The following is a 12,256-nucleotide window of genomic DNA, read 5'->3' as shown; positions in this document are numbered from 1 at the left end:
CAGCCACTGGTAACCACTGGTAAGTGTACTTTTTTTAAGTACCAAAATTGCTAATCAAAAATTAATAGCTATAAATATTAGAATGAGAGGAGGAAAGGGCAATAAAATAAACCACTTTCTCATCTTTCATAGTAGGTAGATAATGTCTTCAAGTGCTAAACCAAGGAAGAAGGGTATGACTAAATTATTTATACTTTAGGAGGTACTTACTAGGAGAACTAAAGTCAGAAATGGTTAAAATTTGCTGCAAATAGAGGTGGGGGAAAGAGAACATTGCTTTACATAATAAACTAGTATGTTCTAGTTATTTTACAGTTTTTGTATGAATTGATACAAATTAAAAAGAGAAACATACTCTATTAATCTGTCATGTAACAAAAAATACAGTGTTTGGTTTGTTGGGAGGAGTAAATGAGATAGTATCTGTAGAGAGCTTGGTGTTGTGCTTGGGTGGTGGGATGTGCTCCAGAAATAGTAGATATGTTATAAATAGCAGAGTCGTTTTGTTTTTAAATCTCCAGAATTCAGGAACTTGGAGGCATTAGCTACTAACGGGCACCATAGAGTTTCTTTTAATTTGAGTCGCTTTTGACACAGGCAAGAGCTGGGTTTGGTTGTGCAAACTGGCCTGCTGGGCTGAGTCTTGAGTGGGCAGGCTTGTGGGCCAAAGCTGAGGCCTGGAGTCAGTTGGATCTGAGATCCAGTTTGGGCGTCACAGCTCCCTTGACTTACCCTGTCTGCACCCTGGCATCCTTGAGTATAAAACAGGGACAATGCCATTTTCTATTAAATGTGAGGTACCATTTGATTATAAACACACTATTTTTTTTTTTTTAAACATCTTTATTGAAGTATAATTGCTTTACAATGGTGTGTTAGTTTCTGCTTTATAACAAAGTGAATCAGTTATACATATACATATGTTCCCATATCTCTTCCCTCTTGCATCTCCCTCCCTCCCACCCTCCCTATCCCACCCCTCTAGGTGGTCACAAAGCACTGAGCTGATCTCCCTGTGTTATGCGGCTGCTTCCCACTAGCTATCTATTTTACATTTGGTAGTGTATATATGTCCATGACACTCTCTCACCCTGTCACATCTCACCCCTCCCCCTCCCCATATCCTCAAGTCCATTCTCTAGTAGGTCTGTGTCTTTATTCCCATCTTGCCACTAGGTTCTTCATGACCTTTTTTTTTTTTTTTCCTTAGATTCCATATATATGTGTTAGCATACTGTATTTCTTTTTCTCTTTCTGACTTACTTCACTCTGTATGACAGACTAACTCCATCCACCTCATTACAAATACCTCCATTTCATTTCTTTTTATGGCTGAGTAATATTCCATCGTATATATGTGCCACATCTTCTTTATCCATTCATCCGATGATGGACACCTAGGTTGCTTCCATGTCCTGGCTATTGTAAACAGAGCTGCAATGAATATTTTGGTACATGACTCTTTCTGAATTATGGTTTTCTCAGGGTATATGCCCAGTAGTGGAATTGCTGGGTCGTATGGTAGTTCTATTTTTAGTTTTTTAAGGAACCTCCATACTGTTCTCCATAGTGGCTGTATCAATTTACATTCCCACCAACAGTGCAAGAGTGTTCCCTTTTCTCCACACCCTCTCCAGCATTTATTGTTTCTAGATTTTTTGATGATGGCCATTCTGACCGGTGTGAGATGATACCTCATTGTAGTTTTGATTTGCATTTCTCTAATGATTAATGATGTTGAGCATTCTTTCATGTGTCTGTTGGCAATCTGTATATCTTCTTTGGAGAAATGTCTATTTAGGTCTTCTGACCATTTTTGGATTGGGTTGTTCGTTTTTTTGTTATTGAGCTGCATGAGCTCCTTGTAAATCTTGGAGATTAATCCTTTGTCAGTTGCTTCATTTGCAAATATTTTCTCCCATTCTGAGGGTTGTCTTTTGGTCTTGTTTATGGTTTCCTTTGCTGATAAACACACTATTTTAAGAAAGAAAATAAATGCTGCCAATTATTTATGATGCCACACTTCCTCTTCTTTTATTTCAGAAATGGTGAAATGTGATAAAAGTGCATCTTAGAATGGGTTAACTCCTATAATTACACTCTTTCATAGGGTTATTGTAAAAGTTAAATGAGGCATTGCTCATCAAACTCTTGCTGAAGAGCCTGGCATGTAGTAAATTCCTTGTAAATCAGTTTTTACTTAGGACCCTCTTCCCTGACTACCAGCATCTACATCCTCCAAGGATCCGGGGCCTCCTGGGGCCTGGTATGGGAGAACCCCAGAGTTCTGATTTTGCTGAAGTAGGGGTTTTTCCTTGGATCCTTCTATCCTCTTCTTCTTTCTCCGGGGTTCCCTCAGGACAGGGATCCAGGGGTTGATCACTGGTGGTAGGACCGGCCTGGAGGGAGAGGGACATTCTGATCATCACTTGTTATAGTCAAGTCCAGATGCTTGGAAAAGCAGAAAAGATTTTAGGGGAAAACCAAGTCTAGGCAGTGATTCAGGCCTTTTTATTCAGGTATTTAAAAAGGGGGTGGGGGGTGGGGGTTACAGGTCTCTTCTTGCTCTGCTTGTGAGTGTGTAAATTGGTACAACCTTTCTGGAGGGTAGTTTGGCTCCTACATTTTAGGATTGAAAATGTGCATTCCCAATTACACTTCTTGGAATCACTTGTGTCAAAACAATCAAGGGTGCATACAAAGATTTAGATATGGGATGTTTATCACAGTACTGTTTAGGATGTTAAAAAATTAAAACAACTCAAATGTCTAGCCATAAGAAAACATTAAGAATTAATTATGGGGCTTCCCTGGTGGCGCAGTGGTTAAGAAACTGCCTGCCAATGCAGGGGACACGGGTTCGAGCCCTGGTCTGGGAAGATCCCACATGCCGTGGAGCAACTAAGCCCGTGAGCCACAACTACTGAGCCTGCGCGTCTGGGGCCTGTGCTCCGCAACAGGAGAGGCCGCGACAGTGAGAGGCCCGCGCACTGCGATGAAGAGTGGCCCCCGCTTGCCACAACTAGAGAAAGCCCGCACACAGAAACGAAGACCCAACACAGCCAAAAATTAATTAATTAATTAATTAATTAAAAAAAAAAGAATTAATTATGTTAATGTGACAACAGCATATGTAACCATTAAAAATAATGTAGATTATTTAATGACATGGGAGATGGTTCACAAAACATTGTTTAGGGACCAACAACTTAGTAATGTGATTCTATTTATATAAAAATAGTTACATAGAAACTCATGTACAGAAAAAAGATTCAAAGTTAATACACAAAGTTGTTAACATTGATGATCTCCAGGAGGAGGGATTATGGATACTTTTTATTTTTGTGTGGTTTGGTTTATCTGTTTGCTAGCTTCGTAAAAATAATTATTAAACATAGATTCACAATCAGATTTGCTTCCAAGGTGCCTTCTGTGATTTATTCTCCACCCTCTCACACATACTTTTTTTTTTTTTTAACACAAAAGATAACATTCTCTGCACACAGTTCTATACTCTGGTTCCTTTTTGTTTCTGCTGTTGTTTCATTCAGCAGTGTGTATTTGGAGCCTGTATCAATACACAAAGAGCTTCTTTATTCTTTTTTATGGATGCATAATATCATAATATTCCATTGTATGGATGAACCATAATTCATTTTAACCAGTCTCCTATTGATGAACATTTAGGTTATTTCCTTTTTTTTTTTTTGGTGATGTAAAAAATCTATGCCAAAATTGGTGAAAGTGGTCAAAAGGTACAAATTTCCAGTTATAAGATAAAAAAGTCCTGGGGATGTAACATACAGCATGGTGACTGTAGTTAACAATACTATGTTGTATATTTAAAGTTGCTAAGAGAATAGATCTTAAAAGTTCTCATCACAAGAAAAAAAGAATCTGTAATTATGTGATGTGGTGCATGTTAATTAAACTTATTGTGGCCATCATGTCAAAATATATACATATGTTGAATCATTATGTTATACACTAAAAATTAATACAATGTTATATGTCGATTATATCTCAAAAAAAGAAGTTCATACACAGCATGTTGTATATGTGTGAGCTTGTTCACAGGACGCTTTTGTCATCCCAGGCTGACTCACTGTTCTTTTTACTCAGGACCTCTCAGCCAGGTTGGTGTGTATCCAGTCCCAGAAGGCCCAGTTCCTCATTACCTTCAAGACCATGGAGGAAATCTGGAAGTTCTCCACCTACCTGAACTTAGGTATGACATGGAGCAGGCAGGTAAAGGAGCACCTGCTTCTCAGTTCAGCCAATTTGCAGAGCTTGACATTAAGGAATTGGTCTGGCTCTGATAATTAAAAGTGGTAGAGTCTAACATGGATGGTTAACCTTTGAAATATCACAAACTGCCTGGAACTAAATCTAAAGCAAATATTGCTCTAAAATGTCACATGCAGTACTTCTTTGTTTCAGGAAGAGAGTATTAGATAATCAATTAAAACTGGTAAACAGTTATTGATCATCTACTAGATTCAAAGTAGAGCTAGATTAGAAACTGATGGTTAAAAAAAAAAACAAAAAAAAACCCAGCCTCTAGTAGGATCTAAGTAGCTGTTCAAAAGTTCCAGATCCATGTTCCATGTTTTTGGAAAAGTCAAAGAAAGATATGGGGGACTTATCTGCTAAAGGGGCCTCAGGATGCAGGGTTTTCTAGAAGGTAAAGAAGGATACTGGGGTACAGCACCAGTACCAATGTGGTGGGAAATAGTTTACCTACCCTCTCCATGGAGAATAATTCATGATAGGAAAGTTACAATTGCAAAGCAAAACCAAGCAAAGCAAGAGGAGGCCACTTGAATTGACGCATGTTTTACATCTCTTAGAAAATGCTGGGCTCCATGCAGACTTACACAGGAAGCGATTTTGTGTAGGGGTGGAGGGTCAAGATGGCTCTTGGCTAGAAGGTATAAGTTCTCCTCTTGTAGTCATGGTGATTTTTCTGCTCTCCATTCAACACATCTCCTTCTGTGACCATTAGAGATCCTTGTTATTCAAAGTGTGCTGCATGGACCAGCAGCGTCAGCGTCACTTGGGGCTTTTGTTAGAAAAATGGAATCCTAGGCCGCACCCTAGACCTGCTGAGCCAGCATTTGTATTTTAATAAGGTCCCCAGGTGATCTGTGTGCACATTAAAGTATGAGAAGCACCATTATAGAAGATACACAGGGCCTACATCAGCACAGAGAGTGGAAAGAGACAGGTTCTGCATCTTAAGAAAGTGAGGAAGTCTAGAAAGAAGCAACATTTTCATACAAATAATTTAAATTTATAGGAATGTGTAAAATACTATCCATAATTGTTACAGTTTTGCTGTTTGCACAGTTTTTAGTCTGGTTTTAACAGGTGAGATCTTACTGGGCATGGGGTGAGGGGCAGGGTCCGAGGGATGTTGAAGTAAATCCTGACTCATTTGTGGGCCATGGAGAACCTCCCCAGCCACTGCATCATCAGGGGTACAAGAATTCGAATTTGGTCGGGAGAACTTTAAGGGGGAACCAGGAACTCCCAGTGTCAACATTGTAATCTTGGAGATTCCTCCATGGGTGTATTATAAAAAAGTAACTTGGTTTGATAATCTCATTATGCATTTATGGAGACCCATAATATGTTGAAAATAAATATCATTTAAAAATGATTTGTACTTCCCAGCAGATGCTGAGAAGAATCAATTCATTTTAGAAATTTTCTAGCTACCCCTCTTATGCTCTTCTAATTCCAGTTAAGTGGAGTCAGATTAGGGATAGAGGTCTGGGGGAGAAATTCAGGAGGGAAATTGCTCACCCTAATGATCAGCTAATGGCAGAAATCATGCCCTAGAGGAATCTTGTTGGTTTGACTTATTAGGCTACGTATCCATGTGTCTGGAGCATCTCCTCTTTGACCACAAGTACTGGCTCAACTGCCGACTGGTGGAGGATACAGAGATCCACGTGTCAGTAGATGATAAACACCTGGAAACAATATACCTGGGACTTCTGATCCAGGAAGGTGAGCATGGTGTAGGGTTGGGGATGGGGGTCTTATCTGGATATATGTTATCAGAGTCCTTGAAATAATTAGGATACAAAGGGAGGCAAAAACGATTCAAACATGAAAATATTCACAAATGAACCCACCTGTTATAATATTACTTCAAACATCTCTCTCAGTTTAACATCAATATCACATGAACAGCTATGTAGGCCAGTCTCACTGATTGTCTGATGTTAGAACCACCTGGGAATTTTTAAGAAGATGCCCATATCAGGGCTCAGCTGGGGCCAATTAATCTCTAGAGATGGGGGTCAGGCTTTGGTATTTTTTGAAAGTTGCCCAGGTTATTCTAATATGCATCCAAGATTGAGAACCACTATTCCAAACATATGATTTAATTTGATTGTAAAATAAAATTGCAGATCTTACAAAACCTTCATGGTTTCATGAGATCGAGGAAAGTGATACTGGGGAACTGCTTGGAGCACCCATCAGTCTGTTTACAAGGAAGGATCCAATCAAGGCTGCAACCAACCGGTTAATGACTGATGACATCATAGACACAGTGAAAGAGCCAGATTTGCATAGAATATTTTGCAGAATGATTCCCTTTCTGATTGTTTTGCACGAATCATACATGAAGGAAAAACTTTCATACTGTACGACTGTGAAATTTAGTTGGAGAAATTATATTCACCCAAATCAACTTAATTTATTCTTTTTTGGTCCTAAGATTAAGCATGAGGTTGCAATTATAACTGAAGTCCTGTTAAATATATTTTCATGAACTCATGTTTCATTTTTTTCTCAAGGTGAAGTCCCAATTAAGCCTCATTCTTGAGAATTATTTGGAATTTTTGGTGTCTATTTTAAGTGAATTCCCTCTCAGTGGCTTTTTTCCCTGGTACCAGTTTTCCTGGGGTCACAAAGACCTTTTGTAGTACCTCCCCCTGGACTGTGTACTTTACTTTCAGAAAGAAAAGTATTTGGGCTCTGATGGAAATACACATAGCGGGATACTCCATTTTCACCTCCTGCTGCTCCTTGGAAAGAGCTTTTCTCATTCTCTGCAGGTCACTTCTTCTGCAGAGCCACGTGCTCCATGGCTCAGCCAGCTGAGAAGGAAGGGGAGTATTTGACACTTTGCAAGAATGAGTTAATCTCGGTGAAGACAGCTGAAGGCGAGTTCGAGTGGGAAGGCGTGTCCTTGGTGACGGGTCAGCGGGGCTTGGTGCCGGTGTCAGCCTTGGAACCCCTGCCTCTCCCTTTCCACCAGTGAGTAGCCACTCACCTCCTGGGAGAGGGTCTCAGAGCACACTGAGGTCTGCAGAACAGAGTAGGCACATTTGCAGATGTGGACATCCATGGTGCCAGGGAGGGAACAAACCTGGGTGGCTTTTTATCTTTTGTTATTTTTTTAAGTCAAGATGTGCACAATTAGATGAAATGGAGACAACTCAAAATTTCAGATGGACATTGTACCAAAGAAGAAATACACTGCCTGGTCTCCAATGCAGTGTTTCTCACTGTGGGGACTGGGGACCATTTGTACCAGAGTCGCCTGGGGATTTCACTGGAAGTTTATACCCTCTGGCCCTCCTCAGACTTTCTTGGGGTTGGATCCAAAAATCTGCATTTTATATAAGCTCCCCTTAAACATCAGGGGATGTTTTTCACACTAAAGTTCCAGAATCCTTGCTGGAAGATATTGTAAACTCAAACAGAGAGAGTGACAGTAAGCATGATTCCAGGCCGTGGGTTCTGTGTGTGGCAGAGAATCTAACAGTGAGAATGGAATGCGATCCTTTGTTAGATATTTAACTGACAAACTAATTGCTGAGCCGGAAAATATCCCAGGCCTGCTGAGCTTCTTTATTTTTCACAGTGCTTGATAAAAAGTAAGTTCTCAGTAAATGTTTGCCACTGTTATAATAAGAGTAACCAAAATCACAATAATACTTATCATCAGCAGCATCATTTTAATGGATTATTCTGCTCACTGTTCAAATTTTTTGAAATGCATGTTTGCAAACCCCATGTTTCCATTGGCAGATGGTTCCTAAAGAATTATCCAGGAAGCTGTGGCCTTTCCAGGAAGAAGGATTGGACAGGCTCCTATCAGATCGGTACGGCTGAGTTGAAGGCAGTATTATTAGGGAGATAATATTGCTCTGCCTCCTCCTTCTATCGGCAGATTTGGAGTCAGTGCATGTGAATTCCTGTCTCACCTCTGCTGCTGACTGAATTTGGGGAAGGCAGTTATACCATCTGTTCCCATGGGTTTCCTTGCCTGTGAAATGAGAGGTCTCAGATGAGGGCTGTACTGTAGATATAAATACCTCCAGGGACAGGCAGAACACACAGATGCGTGGAGAGCCTGGAGGGAAGATGTTAGGGAATGGTAGGGACCATAGGGATTTAAAGATATGTGGGAAAAAAAAAGCCCTGTGTGGGCCAGATGTGGCCTGCAGGCTGCCTGCTTTCAATCTCTAGTCAAAACATTTTCTAATTTCCTTCAGAGTTTTGTGAAGTTAATCTTGAATTTAGGAAGGTTAAGAATGCTTGGCACATAGTGGGTGCTCAGTAAATATTTGTTGAATAGATGAAATACATACATATATATGTATAAATACATGCATACATTTTATGTAATCTCTATACACGTGTATGTATGTATGTATATATATACACATACACACATAAATATATACACATACACATATATCTGTAAGTATATTTGTATCTGCTGGATAAGGAAATTTAATGTTTTCTATGTATCTAGAATATACATTCCTTTCATCTTCATCCTTGGAGCTGCCTTCCCACACCTAGCACAAAGTGCAATTTTTAAAGTTCTAAGCCCAAGTACCACTTTAAAAAAAAAGAAACAGAGGGAATTATGAGACCCAGACATTAGATCTAATTAATAATCAACCACAAACAAGACTTTTAGCTATCTGAGGCAGTATGGCCTTGTCGTTAGGAACATGGGGCTGTGAAGTCCTGTTCTGGGTTCAAATTCTAGCCCCACAACTTAAAACCAGTGTGACCTCGGCCACTTCATGATGTGCTCTCACAATGCCACAACTTCCTCATTAGTAAAATGTTACTGTAAAACCAACTTTAAACGTTGTCATGAGAAACTAAACTAAATGACATCTGTAAATCACTTAGTACAGTTTTCTCACATTGTAAGTGTTTAACACATGGTAGATACTACCAAAGCAGTGGGAACTTCTGATTCTGAAGACACAATCAACAGAAACTTGACCAAAAATGTCAGGAAAAAAAAATCCAGTAGCTTTAGCAGGGGAGCTAAAGCAAATATGGAAACTGGGGCATATAAAAACTGCTACCTCAACTAGAGCTGGATCAGTGGAAAGAAGGGTTAACAGCAGTGGAGAGACTTAAGTTCTAGTTCACACACAAACTCCTTGGACAAATCACGTACCCTCTCTGTGCTTCCACCTTCTAATCTACAAAAAGGAAATTCTGATAGTTGCTCTACTTACCCTTTGGGGCTCCTAGAAAGATCTGAGAAAAGGGACGTAAGTGTACTCTGTAAACTGGAGAGTACAATTCTCATAAATATATCATTACTAGATCCTAGCTTGGCAGCTGATCAAGCTGGGTAGTGACCATAGTCAGAAGAGGAGCCTGCCAGAACCCTCTGGGTAACCAGCTGTTTTCTGTTCGCCAGTGATATGAGGCTAACATGTATTGAGGGTTGCCTAGGTACCAGGCATTGTGCACTTTATCTCTTTAACTCTTCCTGATATTTGTAAGAGACAGGTATTCTCATTATCCCCATTTTACAGTTGGGGAGACTGAAGGTCATAGTGGCCAAAAGAGCCAGAAGGAAATGGAGAGATCCTACAGTAGTCCTCACCCTGGTCTGTGGATCTGTGCCAACCATGACAAAGTGTTTACATGATAATGGCAAATCAGACAAAGTAAGGCAATATAGTGAGCTTTTCAGTTTGACATAAGCTACCTTTATTCTGTTTTAAGGTATACCTAGTATTCTGAGATTATATTTACTATGTTTGTTAAAATTTCTTTTATAAAATGGTAGTAAAAGTGGATGGGAGTTCCTTTTTTGAATTTCCTAGCTTGGCCAAATGAAAAGCCAGTTACCCTATATCATTCCTGCCAATTTCTTTTTTTGAGGGGGGGAGAAATTTTACTGGTCCTTAAAGTTCTAAAGTCTGGGAACTCTTCATTTCATATTACATTGGAAGCTAGTGGAAGGCTCAGCTGTTCCTGTCTTATTTGGTTGACCTGTGTGCTGTTTTCCCACAGGAAGAGGAAAATGTAAGGCCTGGAAGGAATATGAGAGGGAAGAAAAGGATGAACTGAATTTCCACCAGGGAGAAAGCATTGAGATCATCGGCTTTGTCATTCCTGGGCTTCAGTGGTTCATTGGGAAGTCAGCGCTCTCAGGAGAAGTGGGCTTTGTCCCCACCAGGAACATAGATCCTGATTCTTATTCCCCAATGTGAGTATGACACACAGACCCTCTGGGATGTGCTGGAGCAGGGCCACCTTCCCCAGTGGTCCTGCCGCATTCTGAGCAGGTTTGAAGATGAGCTTCAGGGTTTCCTGGTATCATGAACCCAGAGGAGCACATTCTGACAATCAAGGCGACATGAGGAGTGATAGGAAAGAAAATATGAGTGATCAGGGAAGGAGTCAGTTCAGTTCATTTCAGCAGGTGGTCATTGAGGCCTTCCTCTGTGCAAGGAGAGAAGCACACCCCCCCAAACCCAGGGCCTGCTCTTAGCCCTTCCCACCCAATCAAGGGGCCCCATCAGGGGAGTACACACACAGGGACCTATAGACTCCAGCTTAGTGAATGGAGAGTCCCTCCCACGTAGGTCTGTCTGCTGAAAGCTTAATGTATGGGAAGGCAGTGTTGGCCAGGATGGCGGAGTGCCTCTTTACTCTTTCCTGCCTTAAGTACAGAAGGGCTGGTTCTGAGGAGCAGAGCCACCACATGACCAGTCAGCAGCAGGTGGCCAGCCTGCTCCATCCACCCTGTCATGGAGTGCTGGAGTACTGCCCGGTCTCTCTGGGTGGGCATCCTGCACGGGGATAGCAAACAGTAGAAAGCCTGGGCCCAGGAAGTACAAGAGGAAACACAGAGTTGGTGGCTAACCTTGAGACACTGTAGCCCTCCACATGGGGAAAACACGGCCCAAGCAATGCCTAAGGCTCTGAACACTCCGACTGGAACTCCTTCCCTTGTGGAAAGAGCCACTAAGGAGAGTAGACCAAGGGCAGAAGCTCCCTCTGAGCCCTGTCCTTTTTAGGGAGAGGGGAGAGAAGGTCATTTTCCCTACACAGAAATGTGGGAACCCAGGTACCTCTATAAGAGGAAGATCACTCACTATGCTCCTGGAGAGGTATGGAGAGCGATGGGAGTTAAAGGGTGGAGATAAAGGGTGTCAAGTTAAAGAAGGAGATAAAGGGTGTCAAGAGAACTTTCCTCAAAAAGGTAACATGTGAGTTCAGCTTTGCACGGTGTAAGACATTTCAACAGACGTCAATAGGGAAAGGAGGTCACAGGTAGGAAAGTAAGGGGGATGTTGAGGAACGATTCATGTTGTTGGGGGCGGGTCACCAGGAGGGTGCTAGTGTGGCAAAGGCTCAGCGGGGCCATGATGTGAAAGACGGGAAACGCCTATGCCATGGGCCTGTCCTTCACCTGGCAGGGCATGAGGAGCCACTGAATGTATCTGAGCAAGGGTGACATGATGTGACTGGGACTTCTGTTTAGGAAGCCAACCCTGGCTTTGGGTGAGGTGTGCATGGTCAGGGGAGAGCCTGGAGGTAGGGGACCAATGAGAAGGCTGAGGTTAGGGGCATTTGGGAAGGGGCAAGGGGAATGGAGAGGAGAGGGCACTGCTAGGACCAGTCAACAGACTTTAGAGATTCTGGGAGCTTACAAATACGGATGCCTGTGTTCTGCCCCCAGCCGTTCATTCTCATTGGTCTGCGTGGGGCCTGGGCAGCCATGGTTGTAAAAGCTCCCCAGGTGGGGCTAGTGTGCAGCCCAGGTGAGAACTGCTGCTAAAACTACCCCCTCAATTTACTGCAGGAGTAGGTGAGGACCCCAGGAGTGAAACAGCTGAACCATGGCTTGGGTCTGGAATCGCAGATTGCTGATGTTAAATCTAGGGTTCTTTTTCAAAAACAGAGTCCTGCAGCTGAGGTCCTAGTGAAAGGGAGGAAGAATAAAAAGAACAGACTCCAT

General features: G+C 41.8%; 1 protein-coding gene across 5 annotated transcripts in view; it reads left to right on the top strand.

Annotated features, from left to right (window-relative positions):
* Positions 1–12,256, top strand: part of SH3TC2 (SH3 domain and tetratricopeptide repeats 2) — a 108,051-nt gene that overhangs the window by 21,176 nt on the left and 74,619 nt on the right. For 4 of the 5 annotated variants that reach the window (XM_061188323.1, XM_061188321.1, XM_061188320.1 and 1 more), the window contains exons 4-8: positions 4,123–4,228; positions 5,872–6,015; positions 7,074–7,275; positions 8,053–8,126; positions 10,303–10,498. In XM_061188323.1, coding sequence (XP_061044306.1) covers positions 4,123–4,228; positions 5,872–6,015; positions 7,074–7,275; positions 8,053–8,126; positions 10,303–10,498 — 722 coding nt within the window. Of the gene's footprint in view, positions 1–4,122; positions 4,229–5,871; positions 6,016–7,073; positions 7,276–8,052; positions 8,127–10,302; positions 10,499–12,256 lie in introns of those variants that run through there. The other variant, XM_061188324.1, reaches the window with a different exon arrangement.

The sequence above is a fragment of the Eubalaena glacialis genome, chromosome 4 (assembly GCF_028564815.1).
Source record: "Eubalaena glacialis isolate mEubGla1 chromosome 4, mEubGla1.1.hap2.+ XY, whole genome shotgun sequence".
Classification (NCBI taxonomy): Eukaryota; Metazoa; Chordata; class Mammalia; order Artiodactyla; family Balaenidae; genus Eubalaena; species Eubalaena glacialis.
Note: the sequence above shows the minus strand (reverse complement) of the source record. Positions and strands in the feature narration are given on the sequence as shown.